Below are 22,875 nucleotides of genomic sequence, written 5' to 3'. Positions count from 1 at the left end.
TTACTAAAGAAAATTATTCTCAGAGAAGTCCCAACAAGAAGGAACTGTGGAGAATGCTTTTTTCCTCCTAATTATCTTGCACTGAGATATCTAGTAAAACTGCAGATTGTAGGTGAATGTCATCTTTATTCTCTCCTTTTCAAGCTCAGGAATTTCTGTTGATAGACTCCTTTAGACAGCAATTTCAGGAAAGCCTACAATTGAACAGCCAAGCAGAAATTGTGGTTCTCTATTTGTTAAATGCTTCTGGGATCCTTACATAAAAGGTTGATAATGAAGTATTAAGAGAAACTCTGAAAGGCTGCGGTTGGTCAAATTTCTCTGCATGGCACAAAGGGAAGGATGACCTTATGTAAAACCCTGATAGTTCCATTATAAGAATAATCAAGATTTAATGTGAAGCTTAAAAATCACTTTCAAATGCTACCCAAATCAGACTCTTGGCAAACTATAAATGTTGCATTCAAATTGGGGCTTATAGGGGAAAGGCAATTAAAATCTAATTGCATTATACAGGAGATTTGTACATTTTCTCCTCAAAGTCAGGCGAGGCAAGAAGGGGTTCTTAAACCCTGTTTTTAAATTAGAACTTTCTTTCACATCTCTTTTTTTCTTGTCTCTTTTTGAATCCAGACACTTGAATTTGGACAGACAAGCAACCCAGCCACCTTTCAGTGTGGCTGTGTCAGTTTCGGAATGAAATGAACATGACCCCCTCCAGCAGGGAAGGAACACACAGTAAAGGTATTTTTATAGAACAATTCTTCACACTGCCCTGGTGACTGGGGAAAGGAATCTCGTGTTTCTCTTTTGCTGATACTGAATCAGCTGAAGAATACCATGAACGTCAGTAGAAATGCTCTGAAATAGTCTCCTCTCCCTTTTGTCTTTTTGTTCTCATGAAGGAGAGAGAAGACAGATTTTTTTTTTAACATGACATATTTAATTAAAATGCCAATTAAAAACTGACCAGTTATTTGTTGGTTCAGTTCATAATCATCGATGTTGCGAATTATTGTGTTAGCTTGCAAGTTTTTGTACTCATTTGACACACTTCTGATCGACTTAAAATTACAATACACTCTCAACCAGCGTAGGAAGCTGATTTTAGCAATGAAACTCCTATTTTTGTTTTCTCAATAGTTTATGCAGCAATTGGATTTATATCTTGATTACATAGATGGGCAAAGCTAAAATTGATAAAGAGAGAAACTGAGTTTATATTTAATTGGGGAGAAATTCCAAACACCTAGCGACATGTATCTCCCAGGTCTTTCTTCTGTGCGTTATTGCATACTTGCTTGTTAACATTTCCTTATATAGATATTATATGGTTTCCAAGAGCTAAATGAAAAGGATGATAATATCACCTATGATTTGTGTAATGGTTTATAGATTACAAAGCATATTCAGACTCATTTTCTCATTTTCTGAGCAATTTAGAAATATGTGTAAGTGAAATAAATTAAATACATTTTTAGAGAAATTTATGTTTCTAAAACAGTTTATTTCAAACATGTTTGTTAACCTAGTACCAACTCAGTACCTTGAGTAAATTTTTCAGTGTCTAGGAAGTGTCGATATGAGCAGTTACTTAGAATATTCTGAAAAAAAATATTTAAGTCAGAAAGTGCAAAATAAGATTCCATTGAATTTTGTCTCCCACCTCCACCTCAAAGATCAGATTCAGCTTACAGTAGATCTTGCTCTGAAACACCTCTTCTTCACCACAATGCTGACATCAGAATTTGGTAAAAAGGGCTACTGTCCGTTTCCCCCAAAATGACTTGAATATATGCGGTCCAGCAATTTACAAAAGTAAGAAGCCCCCCCCCATCTTATAATCCATTTCTATATTGCCAAGAATCTTAAAGATTTACTAAAACCAACTGTAAATTTAGAAAGAGTCCTACTCTGTGGAACAATTTTTTTTCCCTAGGAGAGATCCCAAGGCTTCCTACAGTTCTAGAAATGAAAATAAGCTCTCTCCAATAGATTACACACAATTACCTATTCCCAGTTCCAGGTAAGAGTCCGGGTTACTTACCAGGTATGGCTGAGTTGGAAGACACAGGTGAAAAGAAAGATGCACGCAGAAGGCTTCACAAGCATCCTAATCCTTTGGAGTAATAAGGATAGAAAATTCTAAACTTTGGGAGACAGAGAGGTAAGATGCAAAAGTATTCTCCTCAGTGGTAGTGGGGTGGAATTCCCCTCAAACCCCAACTTCCTTGGTGTGTAAGTGATCCCAAACAGAGTTAAGGGGAGGTGAAATGGAGCTGCCAAACTTCCAAAGAAGAGATTATCTCCTTAATTAAAGTTTTTTTTTCCTCCCTAAGTCCTTCAGCCAATCAGAACTCAAGTGCCAGAGAAAGATTGATTCGATCAAAAGAACACTCCAGGATCCTCTCCCAGACAAATGCAGAAGAAGGGGACGAGGAAAAGGGGACAAAGAGAGGAACACAGAGAAAGAGGACAAAGGAAGGGGGGGTAGAAAAGGGACATAGCAAATCCCCTCCACATAATCGCTGCATGGAGTCTTTCCCCTCTCTCTGCCTCCTCCCACCCCGCCCCAGCCTCCCCCACCCAGGCATACTCACCGCAGACACAGACACACGGAGAGGGGAGCCTGGTCCCCAAAGGGATTTAGAAGGAACTGTGTTTTCCTGACTGTACTTTGTAGGGCTTTGAGACTTCATTTGCATTCAGTGTAGCTTTCTTCAGAGAAAAATATACCATGTACCGGGTGAACCTCAGCGCTCTGATTTGAGAATGCAGGGATATGACTCAACTCTGTATTCTTCAAGTTAGAATGAAGCTTGGGCACCTTTAGGAGCCTGTTGGTTTCTTCCTTTCAACTTTTCCATTAAACACTTACTTGAACACATTACTTTCTCAACCCAACACTAGACATTGTGGACATTTTTTAAAACCAAAATAAGATTTCTGCCCTAAAGATACCTACAACCTAGTAGGGTGATAATATAAGAATGTCATTTAATAAGGCATTAAATTGCTACAAACTGAGTATAAATCATGTAGGCTTATTTGGGGAAGGTTTTCTGAAGAAGGTAGAATCAGAACTTCAAAGAAAGGATGAGATTTCAAAAGGCAACCAAGTCCCTAAGGTGAAGCCAAGAGGACACCCAAGCTTCTTCTTCTCACATCTCAGAGCTGCTTTCCCTTCTGTTCCACTTAGGAAGGAAAGGTCACCTGAGTCACAGCATAGGAACCCAAAGGGCCCCCAACACACTTCCATGTGGTCACATCTGCTTCAGTGTCTGCATCACCTTTCCTCAGGGCTCCCCAGAAACAATGGTCTGTCTTTGTTTCCTTCCCTTCATCTTTATTTCTCTTGCTTCAGAACCCTCTCTGGCCATATCTACACTGGCAAAGGGAACTGAAAATAAAGAATTATTAGATCCATTCATTATCGGATTATTCAGGCCAGAAGACATAGGACTCTTGAATTGAATATTTTGACCATGAACTTCGTTGTCCATTTTGAATCTTCCAGATCTTTATTTGAGATCCCTTAAGATAAGGGATCTCAGTGAGATAAGGTCAGTCAGTTTTGACACCCACACAAACAGCTTTAGGTCCTTCACACTCCCTTCTTTTCTCCTAGGCTTTGTTGAAGTATAATTAACAAATGAAAATTGTAAGTACTTAAGGTGTCCAATATGATAGTTTGATATATGTCTGTATTGTGAAATGATTACCACAATCAAGTTAATTCATACATCCATCACCTCACATGGTAACAGTGTGTGTATGTGTGTGATGAGAACACTGAATGTCTACTCCTGTAGCAAATTTCAAGTGTACAATACAGTATTATTAACTATAGTTACTATGCTCTACATTAGGTCTCTAGAACTTGTTCATCTTGTAACTGAAAGTTTGTACCCTTTGTAGATCTTTCTGTCTTTCATCTTTCAGAAAGGGAGCCACAGAGTCTGTTTAAGACCCAGAGTTAAGTCGTGGGAAAACAAGGCACGATGCCTCATGAATTTCAATCCTAACTTCTTCCCTGACAACAGGGACAGAGTACTCTACTTGACTAGGAAATTCCCAGGGAAGGGAAAAACTTGTAGGAAGTAGAACAGACTTAGGTGACTTTTCTGTGAAGAGGGACACCTGGTTTACAACAAGTTTTTTGATGTGTTCTCCCACTCCCTCAGAATTTTTTCCCACAAAGTAAAGATTTCATACCCATATTGTTTTGAACAAGGCTAATGCCTTCTCATTGTGAAAACTTAAGCCTAACAGAAACATATGAAGTCGAGAGCACACGGCCCCTTGCTGAACTGCCTTCTTCCTACTCCAGGATAATCACTAAATTTTGGATAGTGTTTTGGGTTTTTAAATATATATATATATGAATATAAACATGTATGTTAACATTTTTCACAAAAAGGAGATTATATAGATTATATTTTGCAGGTTGCTTTCCTCATTTAATATTATACAGCTCCCTATGCCAGGGCCTAAAGACCTCTCGCTTATTTTAAGACCATGATAATATAAATTGTCATCACTCTTACTTTGCTGAATCTTTGGGTTGTTTTCAGTCTAGCAAAGAAACTGGAAACGTTTTGATTTATTTCAATTTGGAGTTGAGGAGCCCAGCAGGCTACAGTCCATAGTCACAAAGAGTCGGACATGACTGAAGCAACTTAGCACACCCCCACACAATGCTGTTTTAATCACTTTGATACTGGAAAAAGGAGTTATCTGAATGTCTGAGGTACAATAGATGATACATAAAGTTATGAGTTTCATAGTACTTTTGTGTTTGTGCTCAACTTTTTAATCTTCTTTTCTTAAGTGATATGTAATTGCCATGCAGCATTGTGTAAGTTGTTCTGATACATGCTGATTTGAAACATTGCAAGATGATTACCATTAAGGTATTAGTGCTTTATCATGTCACATAATTATCATTTATTTTTTTATTGTGAGAACAAAATCTTAGTCTTTTAGCAATTTTGAGGTTTATATTACCTTCTTAATCTCCTCTCATCTTCTCCAAATTTTAGGTTTGGAGTTTCCACTTGATGTCCTCAAATCAGGGGTCTGAGTTAAAAATGAACTACATTTGCATTAAAAATGAAATATATTGCATTATTCCATAACTTTTCAGTATGATAGATATTTGGAAATAAGATGTTCTTAGGTCTCCTGGAATTTTATAGCAGCACCTGACATATTAAAGCATCTTACAACTAAGTTTCTTAATTTCCTTCAATTCTAGCTTATTGTCTGAAGATATTTGCTTGATAATATTCTTTTAAGCCTAAAAATGTGGAAATTAAGGCATATGCAAAAAAAGCAATATAATGAGTATTCTAAATGATATGAACTGTACAAATGATTGCTATTAATGTCCTGAAGCTCTGCTGTATTGCTTAATCCCTATTTAAAACTTTGACATTGGCACACTTGCTTTGTGTAAGACCATGCATTCTGAGGAGAGAGGAAGCTTTCACCACATTGATGGTCTTCTGGGAGAAACAGACTTCTAGACTTAGACTCAGAAGAGTGCTGTGGCAGCCTAGAGGCCATCTCCGTACAGGAACAGGAGAGGGAGGTAGGAAGACTTCCGAGAGTATACAAAGACTTGTGTAGGTCTTAAAAAAATGAGCGAGTTCATCAGCAGTGACTGAGAGTAAGGGGGTTCCATATAGAAGAAATAACAGGAGGTATTGCAGATCTGTGAAGGAACAAGGTATGTTTGGAGAACTATAATTAGTCTGTTTGGCTGCAGTGTTTGTGATATGAAGACAGAAGGAAAGCCAGAGACATTTGGTAGGATGCAGGTGAGGAAGGGCCTTGTGCTAAAGTTTGGGTTTTATAATGAGGCAACTAGAGCCCATCAAAGGGGGTTAAGCAGATGTGTGACATGAAATGCATATATCAGAAAGATTATCTGGGGGCAGTGATGAAAGATGGCTTGGCTGAAACTAGTGGCAGAGACAATTTAGGGCCAGGTGAAGAAATCCAGGTGACAAGAGACAAAGACTGAACTATCACAATGATTAAAAGAGGACGGAATTAGATCGCCATTAATATAACAGAGACTTCCATGAGTGCATATTTGCTTGGCACCTTATACTCATTAAGTATTCAAGATTCACTTGTTAATATTTACTCTATTGTTCTCCACAGTATTTTTAAAAATCAATTATTCAAGTTGATCTGAGGACAATTCATATGTAAGTAAAATCATCTTCTTAGATACAACCTGCCATCCAAAAAAACCCCTCTCTATAAACAAAAATAAAAATAGAAATATTTTCATCATAGATCTTAAAAAATAAATTTCTTATATATTAATATATAAAGAGCTATTATGAGCCATTAGGATGAAAAAATTAGCTCTATTTAAAAATGGCTGATTTATATAATTAGATGCTTCAAAAACATGGAAGTAAAAATATCCCCAAAGCAAATAAAATATTCAGCCTTCTTGATTATAAGAGAAAAGATGGATAAAAACAATGAGACATCAGCTTCATTTATCACATTGTCAAAGGTTAAGAAAAATGAGACCCAGTACTGACAAAAGAATTTCGTATTATCAAGTAGTTATTTTGTAATACTGCTGATAGGAGTGTGAATTAACCCAATGAAAAACAATTTTGATAACATGAATTTAAAACTTTAATCATAACAATACATTTGACCCAATAATTCTACCTTTAGGAATTTATCATAAGGAAGTAATCAGATAATGTCTATCAGTTCAGTTCAGTTTAGCCACTCAGTTGTGTCTGACTCTTTGCGACCCCATGAATCGCAGCACGCCAGACCTCCCTGTCCATCACCAACTCCCAGAGTTCACTCAGACTCACGTCCATTGAGTCAGTGATGCCATCCAGCCATCTCATCCTCTGTTGTCCCCTTCTCCTCCTGCCCCCAATCCCTTCCAGCATCAGAGTCTTTTCCAATGAGTCATCTCTTCATATGAGGTGGCCAAAGTACTGGAGCTTCAACTTTAGCATCATTCCTTCCAAAGAAATCCCAGGGCTGATCTCCTTCAGAATGGACTGGTTGGATCTCCTTGCAGTCCAAGGGACTCTCAAGAGCCTTCTCCAACACCACAGTTCAAAAGCATCAATTCTTCAGCGCTCAGCTTTCTTCACAGTCCAACTCTCACACCCATACATGACTACTGGAAAAACCATAGCCTTGACTAGACGGACCTTTGTTGGCAAAGTAATGTCTCTGCTTTTGAATGTGCTATCTAGGTTGGTCATAACTTTTCTTCCAAGGAGTAAGCGTCTTTTAATTTCATGGCTGCAGTCACCATCTGCAGTGATTTTGGAGCCCCAAAAAATAAAGTCTGACACTGTTTCCACTGTTTCCCCATATATTTCCCATGAAGTGATGCGACCGGATGCCATGATCTTCGTTTTCTGAATGTTGAGCTTTAAGCCAACTTTTTCACTCTCCTCTTTTAGTAGAAAACTTTTGCAATATCTTCATAGCTCATGGTGACTGCTTTTATGGACTGTCTTACTTCCAATGGCTGACCTCCAGCAGTGATTTTGTACCATGTAGCAATCTTTCCCCAACACCCTCAGTGGTGATAACTAAGTTGATACTCACCCCAGCTGCTGCTAAGTCGCCTCAGTCATGTCCGACTCTGTGCGACCCCATAGACGGCAGCCCACTAGGCTCCTCTGTCCCTGGGATTCTCCAGGCAAGCAGAGCCAGTCACATTTTCTTCCCTGGAAATTTGGAAGACAGAGAGGAAATAGTACCTCTGTCAAGTTGAACTTCTCAGTGTCTCCTGAATAGTCCATTTTTTTCCCCCAAAAAGGAGAAGAATGCTGAGAACAGAAATGAAAAGCATGGGATAACAAAATACTTTCTAAAGCAGATGACTTAGGGAATCTAGAAACGCTGTAATAGCTTGTAAGTGGCTTCACTGGTGGCTCAGCAATAAAGAATCCACCTGCAGTGCAACAGACTCAGGAGACACAAGTTCGATCCCTGAGTCGGGAAGATCCGGGAGCCTAGTGGGCTACAGTCCATGGGGTTGCAAAGAGTCAGACACAACCTAGCAACTAAATAACACCAATAGCTTGTAGGCACATCACTCCAGTCTCTGCTTGTGTCCTTCTATGGTGCTCTCCCTGTGTGTCTGCCTCTCTGTGTCTCCTCTCCTCTTCTTTTAAGCTGTTAGATTAAGAGCCCACCCTACCCCAGATGACCTCATCTTAACTAACTACATTGGCAATGATCTTCTTTCCAAATGAGGTCACATTCTGAGGTACTCAGGGTTATGACTTCAAAATATCTTTCAGTTCAGTTCAGTTCAGTTCAGTCGCTAAGTCATATCCGACTCTTTGCGACCCCATGAATTGCAGCACGCCAGGCCTCCCTCTCCATCACCAACTCCCGGAGTTCACTCAAACTCACGTCCATCGAGTCCGTGATGCCATCCAGCCATCTCATCCTCTGTCATCCACTTCTCCTCCTGCCCCCAATCCCTCCCAGCCTCAGAGTCTTTTCCAATGAGTCAGCTCTTCACATGAGGTGGCCAAAGTACTAGAGTTTCAGCTTAGCATCATTCCTTCCAAAGAAATCCCAGGGCTGATCTCCTTCAGAATGGACTGGTTGGATCTCCTTGCAGTCCAAGGGACTCTCTAGAGTCTTCTCCAACACCACAGTCCAAAAGCATCAATTCTTCGGTACTCAGCTTTCTTCACAGTCCAACTCTCACATCCATACGTGACCATTGGAAAAAACCATAGCCTTGACTAGACGGACCTTTGTTGGCAAAGTAATGTCTCTGCTTTTCAATATACTATCTAGGTTGGTCATAACTTTTCTTCCAAGGAGTAAGCATCTTTTAATGTCATGGCTGCAGTCACCATCTGCAGTGATTTTGGAGCCCCAAAAAATAAAGTCTGACCCTGTTTCCTCTGTTTCCCCATCTATTTCCCAGGAAGGGATGGGACCAGATGGCATGATCTTCGTTTTCTGAATGTTAAGCTTTAAGCCGACTTTTTCACTCTCCTCTTTCACTTTCATCAAGAGGCTCTCTAGTTCTTCTTCACTTTCTGCCATAAGGATGGTGTCATCTGCATATCTGAGGTTATTGATATTTCAATAACTGGCAATCTTGATTCCAGTATCTTTCAGGGATCACAATTGAGCCTATCACACATGACTCCAACAAGCCTCCAACTCTTATTCAAATGTATAATCTCATATTTAACTCTTTGGACCCTTTCACTTGGGTGATCAAATCCCATGTATCAGATGAGGGAAAGTTCTGTGACTCTAGAGCCTGCATTTTTCATATTGAGCCTTTGAGCCATTTTTCTCCTTGCACCTTTTGGTTTATTTTGAACACTCTTCATTTATTTGCCAGAGGGACATATACTTGACTGATGGAGGGAGAGTAAAACTGATGGCTTAACTCTTGTGTAAATAGACTTTTAATTAATAAGCGCCACATTTCACTTATTCCGTCTGTTGAACCTGGTGCTTCCCAGCTAAGAGCTTCTCCGGGATTCTGACAGACTGGTTAGTGCCCTTGGCTCTACCCCTCTCTCTGTACTCTGGGCAGTAACTGACTTCATTAATTACCCTTTCTTTATCCAGTCTCTAACTTCCAAATATTGGTTGAAATCTTTCCTTTGCTTATAGACTCCCTCAGTATTTGTACCATTTAATTTATGTGTATGTCTCTGTCATAATATTTTTTAACCCAAACTTTAAGCTTTTTATTTTGTATCAGTGTGTAGCTGATTAACAATGTTGTAGTTTCAGGTGAGCAGCAAAGGCACTCAGCCATACCTATTCATGTCCCCATTCTCCAAACCCCACTCCCATTCAGGCTGCCACATAACATTGAGCAGAGTTCCACATGCTATACAATAGGTCTTGTTGGTTATCTATTTCAAATGTAGCACTGTGTACATGACCTTCCCAAAGTCCCTAACTATCTCTTCTCACTGGCAACCGTAAGTTCTCTGTCACCATTTTAATGGAGTGTGGTGCCAATAGGGAATGGGGAAAACTATGTGTTCACAGCCATCTAAAACTTGTGTATATACATACTTAGTTTTCTGGTAGATACTACCAAATTGCTTTTCCTTTTCAATATTTGTATTTCTTAATTATTTTTCTTATTTTATTGCTTTGACTAAACTTGACTATAATGTTGATAGTAGTCATTTTAATCTTATTCTATTTAGGTGGAAATGCTGCTAAATATTTCATCATTAAATATGATTTTTGTTGTAGATTAGTATCCTTCATGAGACTGAGAAATTTTCTTAATATTTCTGTTGAGTTTTAACAAATCTGTTATGGGCTTTGATCTTATTAAATTATCTTGGTGGTGTCTATTGAGATGATAGGTTTTCCTCCTTTACTATGTTAATGGAGTGAATTATATCAACATAGTTCATAATTCTGGGATGAACGTTTCTGGTTCATGATGTATTATTACTTTACTGCATTGCTGAATTAATTTGTTAACATCTCATTTCAGATACTTCATCTATGAACGTCAGTAAATTTAGCCCTACCTGCCTCCCTTTTTAAAATGTTAAATGTCATCCTAGTTTGGTATTGGTAGCAGGATTATGCTAGATTTTTGGAACAAACTGAAGGACTTTCATCCTTTTCTAAGTCCTGATACAAATAACATAAATATTATCATTTCTTTAAGACTTGTTAGAACTCATATAAAATTATGTGAATCAGATGCTGTTGTCTTGAGTAGAACATATTCATATCTTTTGTAAATATCAGTCTTTTCAGGTTTTCTACATATTCTTGAGTCATTTAAAAGTATTTAAAATATTATAAAATATATCATTTGGAACTGAAACAACAAACATCTGTATTTATCTTGCTTCCCTCAAATCCAAACATTTTGTTTTACTCGCTTCATGGTGGTTTAGTTGCTATGTCGTGTCCGACTCTTGCAATCCTATGGACTGTCAGATTCCTCTGTCCATGGGATTTCCCAGGCAAGAATACTGGAGTGGGTTGCCAATCCCTTCTCCAGGGACTCTTCCTGACCCAGGGATTGCATCGCAGGCTGATACTTTACCAACTGAGCTATGAGGGAAGTCGTAATTTATTTGCTTAATTTTAAAAAAAGAAATAAAGGATAGCAGATATACTCGAAGTCTCTGACATACTACATCCCAATTCTCTTCCCTTCACTTTTTCCCCAGGCATATCATTATTCTGCATTTGGTGCTTATAATTCCCAAGCAAGTTTTATACTTTAATACATACGTATTCTTAAATAACGTGTAGTATTATTTTGGATGTTTTCAATATTTCTACACATGCAGTCATATGCCACATAGTTTTATGTCTTCCTTGTTTATTTTTTCTTCTTTAGTTATTTATTTATGTAGATTCATGTAACCTAGTTTCTTCATTTAAACTACCACATAACATACCTTTCATGAATCTACTAAATTTATTTATCCATTCTTTATTGGTGAATATTTAAGAATTTTTTACACAGATATTCATGTGTCTTGGAACTCCTATATCAAAGTTTCTATAAAATATATAGCTATAAATATAATTGTTGGTCCAAAAAAATATGCTTTCTTGGCTTTGCCAGATTCTGCCAAATATTTTTCCATGGTATTCTTACCAATTTATATTCCCATAAGCAATATGAAAATTCTTGTTTCTTCACATCTTCATCCACATTTGGTATTTTCACAATTTTTTCTTTTTCATTTTTACTGAATGAAAGAGTCTTTCGATTCTATAGTGGTTACTTTCACATTTTACATTTTTTCAATCTATTGAGTGTGAAGTGGTATCTCTTTTGTAAAAATCATATCTCATTTTAATTTGCATTTTATTGATTACCAATGACAGTTATTCGGATTGTTATTCCATGAGTTGATTCTTCCTATCATTTGTCTTCTATTTCATTTTGACTTTTAACTTTACTAATTTCATCTGTTTCAATTGAATTTATTTTATTTTTTAGAGCTTCTTGCATTATATGCTTTATTCATTTTCAATCATTACTTTCTAGTATATGCATTTAAATTTTTTCTGTGAGAACTGCTTAGCCACATCCCATATTTTTAAATTTCTGTCTTGATTTCAGCTCTAATATGATTTAATTAGGCATTTTATATTTTCTAAATGGATGCATTTTAAAAAATTATTGTTAACCTTTAACTTTATTATATTGTGATCAGAAAGTGTAGCTTGTATAATCATGACTTTTTTGAAGTTCCTTGAGATTTTCTTTCAAGTTACGTGACTGTTTCATTTCTGTTTGAAAAGTAGGTGTAAATCTTATATGTACTATTATATCTAGCTTTTAAAAATTGTCTTTAGATATTAATTAATATGAAAATAAAGTTTACAAGTATACATTAAAAATTTAAAGACAAGATACAATGAACACTTACGTAGCTTAATACAAGTAATAGACTAATTCTGTTTGAAATGCACTTTATATCTCATCCCAAGCTTATCTCCTTTATTCCCTCTTCAGAGATAGATAATATCTTGAACTTTTTTCCTTTAACGTGCTTTTGCTGTTCACATGTTTAATTCCTAAACAATGTTTGACTTGTGTTTTTGTTTTGTTTTTCTCTAGTGTTTGTTTATTTCACGGCATCAGTTCTTAGTTGCAGCATGCAGGCTCTGTACTTGTGGCACAGAGGCTTTGTTGCTCAGTGGCATGTAGGGATTTAGCTCCCCAACCAGGGATCAAACCTGCATCCCCTGCATTACAAGGTGGATTCTTAACTGTACCACCAGGGAAGTCCCCTGGTTTTGTGTTTTTGAACTTATATTAATGAAATCATACTGTATGTATTTTTCTGCAATTTGCTTTTTTAACTTAACTTTACATTCCTGAGATTATCCATGCTGTTAATGTACAGCTGTAGTGCATTCATTTTCACTGCGATAGACTATTTAATTAGTTTACAATTTATCCATGTTACTGTTGATAGTATTTGTCATATCTTTTGCTAATCCATAACAAAGGTGCTGTGAATGTTCTTATAGATTCTTTTGTACACATTCACAGCAGTTTCTTTAGAATATATACCTAAAGTGAAATTCCATGATCGTAGGGCTAGTTCATCTTCCACTTTAGAAGATGATGTTAAATTATTTCCCAAAGCAATTATACTAATTTACATTCCAACTAGTATTTTATACTCTGCTGGGCACTTTATGATGTGTAATTTCATATCTGTCACCTATTTTTTCTATTGCCGTTATTTGCCTTTCCTCTTTTAATGAAGTATATAAATTCTTTGTATATACTGGATATTGAATATTTTAATCAGTCTGTTTCTCTCAAATTGTCTTTCTTATGCATGTACATATATAAAATCTATGTTTAAGTAAGTTTATAAAATATAAGGTCAAAAATCCTGATTAATAAGAAAACTGTCCTATAGTTTAATTGACATATTTTTCCTGTTTTAAAAGTAGTGGTGTATAATCGTTGGCATCCGACATTCTATGAAATTTAGTGTTTCTGTTGTTATTATTAACGTTATTATTAACAACTTGTAGCTTTTTTGCTTGTTTAAGAAATTATTTCCTATCTATAGGTTATAAAGATAATCTCTGATATTGCGTTATAAAATATTATAGTTTGCCCTTCATATTTAGATTCTGAATTCACTAAGAATTGATTTTTGTTTATGGTGTAAGGTAGAGGTCCAATTTATTACTTTTCATATGGATAACCAATTACCTATCAAAAAAAGCTATCCTTTTTCCTCTGCAATTTTTTACCAGCTCTATCGTAAGTCCAGTTTTCATTTACTCATGAGTCTGTTTCTGGGCTATTTTAGTTCAGTGGCTACATTTTTATCTCTATATTAGTAAGATATAGTTTAATTATCTGGGATTTATAATCATTCTTTATATTTTTTATGGCAAGTCCTCCTATCTAATCCTTTAGACTCACTTTGTGAATTCTCTCCTCCTCCCAAAACTCTCTTAGGCTTTTGATTGGAATTTATCAGATCTGCAGATTAATTTGGGGGGAATTGGCACCCTTGCATCACTGAGTCTTCCAGTCCATGATGGTGATACATGCCTTCATTATTAGGTGATCACTCATGTTCCTCAGTGAAGTCTTATGATATTCTCCTCCAAGGTCTCAGGTATATTTTGTCAGGTTTATTCCTAGGTACTTCATAATTTTTATGCTATTGTAAGTTGAAAGTTCTGGTCGCTTCTGAAAGTGAAGTCGCTCAGTTGTGTCCGACTCTTTGTGACCCGTGGACTGTAGCCCACCAAGCTCCTCCGTCCATGGGATTCTCCAGGCAAGAATACTGGAGTGGGGTGCCATTTCCTTCTCCAGGAAATCTTCCCTACCCAGGGATCGAACCCTGGTCTCCCACATTGCAGGCAGACGCTTTAACCTCTGCACCACCAGGGAAGGCCTTAAATACAAGAATCCAAGTACTAACATCAAAGATTTCAAGGGAGGAAAGGAAGCCAGGAGGGAGGAAGAAGGGGGGGGGGGCGGGAGAGGGGGGTGCGAAAGGGGTGGCCTTACAGATGTCTCCTGCCACCTACAGATACCCAGGCGTTATGGGACATTTCCCTGGGCCCCCAGAGAAGGGAGAACTGGAACTCGGCCCTACCAGAAATCAGACCAGACCAGAACCAGAATTTGAGTTCTCTGCCAAGAGGAGGTGATCAGTCTCCAATCCTCAGCTCAGGCTGAGGGCCCTTTGACCAGATTCCTGTGTCCAGGACCGGGAGAGGAGAAAAACAGGGAAGGATAGGAAGGGTTAAGGAGAGGAAAGAGAGAGGGAAGGGGAGAGAGGTCAATAAAGTCTCTTGTTCCTTACTGGTCGGGACACTCTGGCCAGTTGTCCATGTCAGGAGGAGACCAGGGACAAAAGGATCCCAGTTGCGGCTGCTGGGTCTGGTCCATTGGCAGGCAAGCTGGCCCCTGAGTTAAATCATCTTTTAAATTGAATTTTCTAACATTGTTGCTAATGTGTAAAAATTCAGCTGATTGGTACTTCCCGGGTGGTCCAGTGGCTGGGGCACCGCACTTCCAATGCAGGGGGCCCAAGTTCGATCCCTAGTCAGGGACTGGATCCTGCATGTGGCAGCTAAAAAAAAAAATCCCGCAGTCCTGCAATCCTGCATGCTGAAGCGAGGATCAAAGATCCTGAGTGCTTCAACTAGGCACTGACAGTCAAATAAATAAAACAATTTTTTTTTAATTTAAAATTTTAAAAATGAATTTCATAAATTGATTTTGTATCTAGAAACATGGTATATTTGTTTGTTGTTTCTTTGTTGATACATTATGTGATCTAAAAATAGTGACTCTTTCTTCCTTCTGTTTCTTTTTCTTGTTTTTCTGTATCAGCCAACACCTCTAGTTCCATACTGAATAGAAATGATGATAGTGGCAACCTTTGTCTTGTTTGTGAAATTGCAACACTTTGAATGCTTCACCACAAAACATTTGTCATAGCTTTGTGATAACCAGTCCTCAGGATGGCTTCATATGATTTTTGCCTAATGATATACTCAACCCAATGCTAAATAAGGTTGACCTGTGTAACAAGATATTGTGGAAATGACCATGTGTCATTTCCATGTGCGACTTCTGAGGCTAGATTATGAGATACTGCTGCTTCCACTTTGCTCTACTTTGGAAACCAGATGCTGTGTTGGGCGCCTACTCAAGCAGCCCGATGGCAGGGTCAGTGTGGCAGAGGCCTCTTGCCAGCAGCCAGCATCAATTTGGTAGTTCTGTGAGTAAGTCTCCTTGGAAGTGGGCCCTCCGGGCCTCGTCAAGTCTTCAGGAAACTGCAGTACTGGCCAACATTCTTGACTGAAACCTCGTGCGAAACCCTAGCTTCTGAATTTCTAACCCACAGAAATCATGTGAAAGCATGAATGTTTATTATTGAGCAAAGCTATTAACATTGGGGGTAATTTATTGTATAAAATGAATAACAAATACAGGGAGATTTTGTAGAAGCTTTATCAGATTAAGGAAGTTCCCATTGATTTCTGCTTTCATAAGAGTTTTTTACAATTACAAATTGATGTTGAATACTATATGAATTTTATCTGTCTAGTGAGTGAACGTATTATCATTCTTTAATATGCCAGCACGATTAGTTATGCTTCCCTGGTGGCTCAGACAATAAAGAATCTGCTTGCAATGAGGAAGACCTAGGTTTGATCCTTGGATTGGGAAGATCCTCTGAAGGAGGAAATGGCAACCCACTCCAGTATTCTTGCCTGGAGACTCCCATGGACAGAGGAGCCTGGTGGGCTATAGTCCACAGAGTTGCAAAGATTCAGACACAACTGAGTGATACAACACTACTACTGTGATTAGTTATATTGGTTGGTTTTCTAATGTTAAAACAAACTTGTATTTCTAGGATAAACCCAAGTTGGTCATAACGTATTTACATTATTGGATTTAATTTTTTAATACTTTATTAGGATTTTTGCATCTATGTTATTGAGTGAGTCTGACCTACAATCTTCCTCTGCCCGCCAGGCTCCTCTGTCCATGAGAGCCTCCAGGCAAGAATACTGGAGTGGGTAGCCATTCCCTTCTCTAGGGGACCTTCCTGACCCAGGGATCAAACTTGGGTCTCCTGGATTGCAGGCATATTCTTTACCGACTGAGCCACCAAGAAAGCCCCCTTTCTCATAATGTCCTTGTCAAGTTTTGGTGCTGGGATTTTGCTTTTCATTAGTTGGGGAGTAATTTATTTTTTCCCATACTCTGGATTGGCTTATGTAAAGTGAAATTGGCCCTTCGATGTATATTTTAACTCACTGGTAAAACAATCTGGACCTGATTTCTATCTGGGAAGATTTTCAACTATTGTTTCAATGACTTAATGATTATAGAATTAGTCAAGGTTTTTGTTTATTCCTAAGTCTGTTTGAGAAAGCTATATTTTTTTTCTGGAAGTTGGTTCATTTCATGCAAGTTTTAATTTATGTTGCTTTTTATCATAATATACTCTTATTACCTACTTAATCTCTGTCATTTTTATACTTATTGCTATTTGGAGCCCCCCTGCCCTTACTTGATCAGTCTTGCCAGAGATTTAAAAATTTTAATTTTTTCTTCTAAAAATGAAGCTTCGATTTTGTTCATTCTTTCTGTTATATGATTTTCTTTCTTTTTAAATTGGAATGTAGTTGATTTACAATTTTGTGTTAGTTTCAGGTGTACAGGAAAGTGATTCAGATACATATATTTCAGATTATTTTCCATTATCGGTTATTACAAGACATTGAATATAGTCCACTGTGCTATACAGTAAACCCTTGTTCCTTATCTACTCTATGTATAGTAGTAGTGAGTAGTCAGTAGTGAAGTCGCTCGTAGTTTGTATCTGTTAATCCCATACTCCTAATTTATCTCTTCTTCTCATCCCTTTCCATTCTGGTAACCTTAAGTTTGTTTTCTATGTCTGTGTGTTTGTTTCTGTTTTGTAAACAAGTTCATTTGTATCTTTTTTTTTTTAAGATTCCACGTGTAAGTTATACCAATATTTGTCTTTCTCTATTTGACTTACTTCATTTAGTAAGATATTCTCTAGGTCCATCCACGTTGCTGCAAATGGAATTATTTTGTTCTTTTTATTGCTGAATGATATTCCATTGTGTATATATACCACATCTTCTTTACTCATTCATCTGCTGATGGACATTTAGGTTGCTTCCATGTCTTTCTTGGCTAATATAAATAGTGCTGCTATGATTATAGGGGTGCATGTAACCTTTTGAATTAAAATTTTTATCTTTTCTAGATATTATCCAGGAGTGGGCTTACTGGATTAAGTAGTAACTCTATTTTTACTTTTTAAGGAATCTTGATACTGTTTTTCATAGTGGCTACACAAGTTACATTCCCACCAACAGTACAGGAGGGTTTCCTTTTCTGCATACCCTCTTCAGCATTTGTAATTTGTAGGCTTTTTGATGATGGCCATTGTGACCCAATGTGAGTTGATACCTCATTGTGGTTTTAATTTGCATTTCTCCATTAATTACTGATGCTGAGCACTTTTTCATGTTCCTCTTGACATGCCCAAGAATGTTTTGCCTATGTTCTTTTCTATTTTGCATGGTTTTGTTAATAAGTGCTAAGAATTTAGAACAATACCCTGCATGTGGAAAGTACTATGTAAAGTCTTACTTTCTGAGGTTATCTTAATTATTTCCTTCATTTTAGTTACTTTTTTTGGATCTATTATTTCCCTTTTCTTAACTTCTTAAGCTATATGCCATTTTGTTCTCATTCTTGGATGACCTGCTCTGGGAGAAGCTAACTGCTGTGTTGGGGGAACACTTACCAGCCCTAGTATGATCATCCTCTTTTCAAAAGCATTTAATGTTATAAACTTCCTTTTAAGTATTGCTTCAGCCATGTCACATATATGGTATATGTCACTTAAAGTATTTTTGAATTCTAAAGAGTATATACCTTGTAATGTCGGGTATCTTCTAGGTCTATTAGATTAAATTCTGAATTATGTTGTTCAGAATTGCTAAGCTTTTTGGAATTGATCTGCATTATCTCAAGTAATGCTTTTTGCTTTAACATTGATTTGTCCAATATTGATATAACTAACCAAATTGTTGTTGCTAGTGTTTTCCTGGTGAATTTTTCCCATCTTTTTACTTGAAAAGTTGTTATGATTTATGTCTCTCTTGTAAAACCTCATATGGATAAACTTACTTTTAATCAGTCTGATTAAATGAAACCATTTAACCCATTTACATTTATTGTGATTACAGACATATTTGTATTTCTATGTGATTTCTCTTTGTCCCACCTTCCCGCATGTTTCTTTTTCTATCTTTTCTTGCGTCTTGAAAGCGATTGAATATTTTTTCATTCTTTATTTCCCAGTAGTAACTTAGAAATTATACACTTTCTCTATTTTTTTAGTGTTTACCCTTGGAGTTTTATTATCCATATTCAACTTTTCAAAGTCCAAAGGTAATCAATGTTTTTACCACACCTGACAATAAAAAAGACTGTAAAAAACTTTGCCTCCAAAGGTCTCATTTCCAATTTATATGCTATTGTTTTCATGCATTTTAATTCTATCTTGTTTTATTTAAACCCCATAAGACATTGTCATTATTTCATCTAGTTATTGCTTTTTTGGAGTCACCAACATATTTGCCACTTTCTTTGCTAATTATTTTGGAAGAAACAGGTCATTTTCCTTTTACTTGAATTATAACTCTTAGAATTCCTGCAGTGTTGTGGCCAACTCTCAATATTTGTTTGAAATATTTTTATTTCATTCTTGTTTTTGAAAGATATTAAGTCATTCAGTCATGTCTGACCCTTTGAGACCCCATGGACTCTACAGTCCATGGAATTCTCCAGGCGAGAATACTGGAGTAGGTAGCATTTCCCTTCTCCAGGGGATCTTCCCAACCCAGGGATCAAACCCAGGTCTCCTGCATTGCAGGCAGATTCTTTACCAAATGAGCTATCAGGGAAGCCCCTTTTGAAAGACAGTTTTACTAAATATACATTTCTAGTTTATGCTTATTTTATTTGAGCATATTGAATACATTACTGTTTTCTAGCTTCCACTGTTCCTACTGAAATGTCAGATGTAAATCTAATAATCTTTCCTTTGAAAGTAGTGACTTTCTGTCTGATTTTAAGATAGTTTTAAAATTTTTTTTGTCTTGGACGTCCTGCAGCTACACTACACTGTTTCTAAAGATGGGTTTCTTTTTTAAAAAATTTATTTTATTGATGTATAGTTGATTTACAATGTTGTGTTCATTTCTGCTGTATATCAAAGTAATTCAGTTTCACACACACACACACACACACACACACACACATTCTTCTTTGTATTCTTTTCCATTATGGTTTATCAAAGGATACTGAATACAGTCCCCTGTGCTACACAGTAGGACCTTGTTGTTTATCCATTCTCTATATAATAGCTTGCATCTGAGAATCCCAAACTTCCAATCCATCATTCCCATCCTCCCTCTCCCTTGGGAACCACAAGTCTGCCCTCTATGTCCGTGAGTCTGGTTCTGTTTCATAGATAAGTTCATTTGTGTCATATTTTAGATTCCACGCACAAGTGATATTGTATGGTGTTTGTCTTTCTCTTTCTGACTCACTTCGCTTAGTATGACAATCTCTAGGTCCATCTATGTGGCTGCAAATGGCAATATTTCATTCTTTTTTACAGCTGATTAGTATTCCATTATATAAATGTACCACATCTTTCTTTAACCATGTATCTGTTGATTGACATTTAGGTCGCTTCCATGTCTTGGCTATTGTAAATAAAATTATGCCACATTCTTGAATACCAGCTAGCTTAAAGATTCCTTTTAAACAGATAGTTTAAAAGTTCTGTTTATCTTTTCTCCCATCTCAACTTTGAATAGATTCACCCCTAAAACTCACTTTTAGTCTTAATAACTTCTCACTGAAGTGTGCTTTCACGGTTATCCATTCAACCTTCCTCTGGGTTGTTGGAACCTCAGACCTTGTGCCTGTAATCTGCTCTGTGTGGAGTTTAGGCTAAAATACAGATGAATCAGTCAAATTGAGGGTCTTTTCTAGGATCTGTGTCCTTCAGCTATTTCAATTCTCATTTGAACTTACAGATTCTTGTAAGATCCAAGCATTTTCATAAAAGCCTCTTATAAAAACACATATGGAACCTGTAGAAAAAGAGATTAATAAAGAGGTGGGATGACAATGAGAACTACTCTTTTTTTAAGGCAGGTACTTATAAGCCGAGGTTTTCTTACACAGGCATTATTTTAAGCAGTAATATTTGGGTCCAGTACTGGGCTCACAAAGTTTAAGACGGAGAATTTGACAACGACAGATGAAGACAACAATGTTAGAAAATGTGAAGAGTAAAAACAGTGTTAAGAGGGCCTAATAACAAATTCATGACTGACTGTAAGAAGACAGTTTAATGACTCCATTGAGAACCAAATAGGAAGAGACAGAAATTGCTTTAGAAAGGATTTAGGTTGGATATTAGAAAGAACTTTCTGACAACTAAAAGTTATTGGATGCTGGAATTCATTTTCAGAAAAATGGTGGTATCATCTCTGGAGATGTTTAAGGATGTTTCCCTTTAGTCTGCTTGGAAGTAGTTCATTCATTCATTCAACACATATTTAACGAGTGCCTCTGTTCTATGCACAAGAGAGACAGCTGTGAAAACGTAGAAATGAACTTATGTCGTGGAACTTCACATTACAGAGGTAGTGATGGTGGAGGAGACAAATAATAAATGACACAGCAACTTCAGATGATACATGCTATCAAACAAGATAATTAATAAAATGACTGATGACTAATAGGACAGGGAACTATATTCAGTATCGTGGGATAAAGCATGATGGAAATGAATATAAAAAAAGAATGTATATATGTGTATAAGTGAGTCACTTTGCTGTACGACAGAGATTGGCATAACACTGTAAATCAACTATACTTCAGTTTTAAAAAATAAATGACCAGAGACCTACGTTAGATCAGGTGGTGATGGAAGGAATTTCTGAAGAGAGGAATATATGAAATGAGACATGAAAGACAGGAAGGAGCCACCAGGCATGGATTCACAGAGGAGCATTTCAGTGAATGGAACAGTAGATGCAAAGGTCCAGAGGTAGGAACAAGTCAGGCAGATTTATGGAACCAAAAGAAAATCTGTGTGGCTGAAGCCTAGTAAGCAGAAAGGGGAGAATAGTTGGAGGTAAGGTCAAATAGATGGAATAAACTAGATCAGGAAGAGCCTGCAAGATATTTGGATTTGCTTCTAAGACAATGGGAAGTCATAGGAGGATTTTAAGCCGTCATAGGAGGATTTTAAGCAGGGGAGTAGTATCATAATATGGTTAACATTATTGAAAAATGTATTCTGGTTGCTGTGTGAAGAACACTTTAGACAAATGATTGAATAGAAACAGAGAGAAACATTTAGGAGACTTCTGTGGAGGTGCAAATAGATGATGGTGGTTTGGCCAAAAGTGGTAGCAGTAGATGAAAAGAAAAGTAGACAGATATGAAGACTTTTTCCAGTACATTGGTTCTATGATTGTCCAAGGAAATTATTTTTATTTCCAAAAGAAAAATAATGTAGGCATGCAAGAAACATGAACATATTACTTTTAATGCCTATGACTTCACAGTGGCTTGTATACTTACATTACACCGAGAAAGGGAAAGGCATTCTTTGAAACAAGAGCACTGGTGAAATTGGTGCCATATGCTGTTATGGAATGGTCTCGATGGAGATGTGTTCTCTGCTTTGTACACTGACAATGGTTCTTTTCTTCTCAGTCCTCTGAAGTTGCACCATGCTTATTAGTGAAGAGGCTAGAAAGATAATTTATGGCACATCATGCAGACCCTTGTATGATAGGCTAAGGACACCATATTTTATTTTATAGAGGAGTCATGGAAGATTTTTCTGAGCAGATGAATACTAGGCTTAAACACTTTTATTAAAAATGTTAATTTGGTGAAAGTGAAGTCGCTCAGTCATGTCCGACTCTTTGTGACCCCATGGACTGTAGCCTATCAGGCTCCTCCATCCATGGGATTTTCCAGGCAAGAGGGCTGGAGTGGATTGCCATTTCCTTCTCCAGGGGATCTTCCCGACCCAGGAATCGAACCCTGGTCTCCCGCATTGCAAGCAGATGCTTTATGGGGAGAGATCCTGGAGATAAGAGAATCACTTATAAAACTCTTAGTTATCTAGGCAAGAAGTAATAAGGCTTTAGACTAGGATAGAGACAGAGATGAGAAAGGAAGGAATTGATGAGATGAGAAAGTTAGGAGGCTGACTTACAGCCTCT

The 22,875-nt window shown here is 37.1% G+C and overlaps 1 protein-coding gene and 1 long non-coding RNA gene across 3 annotated transcripts in view; both read right to left on the bottom strand.

Moving 5' to 3' along the window:
- WNT8B (Wnt family member 8B) overlaps positions 1 to 2,260 on the bottom strand; it is a 33,007-nt gene extending 30,747 nt beyond the window's left edge. Inside the window, exon 1 of one of the 2 annotated variants that reach the window (XM_042239073.2) lies at positions 2,048 to 2,260. In XM_042239073.2, coding sequence (XP_042095007.1) covers positions 2,048 to 2,112 — 65 coding nt within the window. In that variant the 5' untranslated portion in view covers positions 2,113 to 2,260. The remainder of the gene's footprint in view (positions 1 to 2,047) is intronic. The other variant, XM_042239074.2, reaches the window with a different exon arrangement.
- Positions 2,261 to 18,259: 15,999 nt separating this feature from the next.
- The window catches only part of LOC106991766 (uncharacterized), a 44,576-nt gene continuing 39,960 nt past the window's right edge, over positions 18,260 to 22,875 (bottom strand). Inside the window, exon 3 of the long non-coding RNA XR_001436509.4 lies at positions 18,260 to 22,393. This is a non-coding gene — a long non-coding RNA (uncharacterized LOC106991766). The remainder of the gene's footprint in view (positions 22,394 to 22,875) is intronic.

The sequence above is a fragment of the Ovis aries genome, chromosome 22 (assembly GCF_016772045.2).
Source record: "Ovis aries strain OAR_USU_Benz2616 breed Rambouillet chromosome 22, ARS-UI_Ramb_v3.0, whole genome shotgun sequence".
Lineage (NCBI taxonomy): Eukaryota > Metazoa > Chordata > Mammalia > Artiodactyla > Bovidae > Ovis > Ovis aries.
The sequence above is the reverse complement of the archived record's forward strand: the minus strand, read 5'-3'. Positions and strand labels throughout refer to the sequence as shown.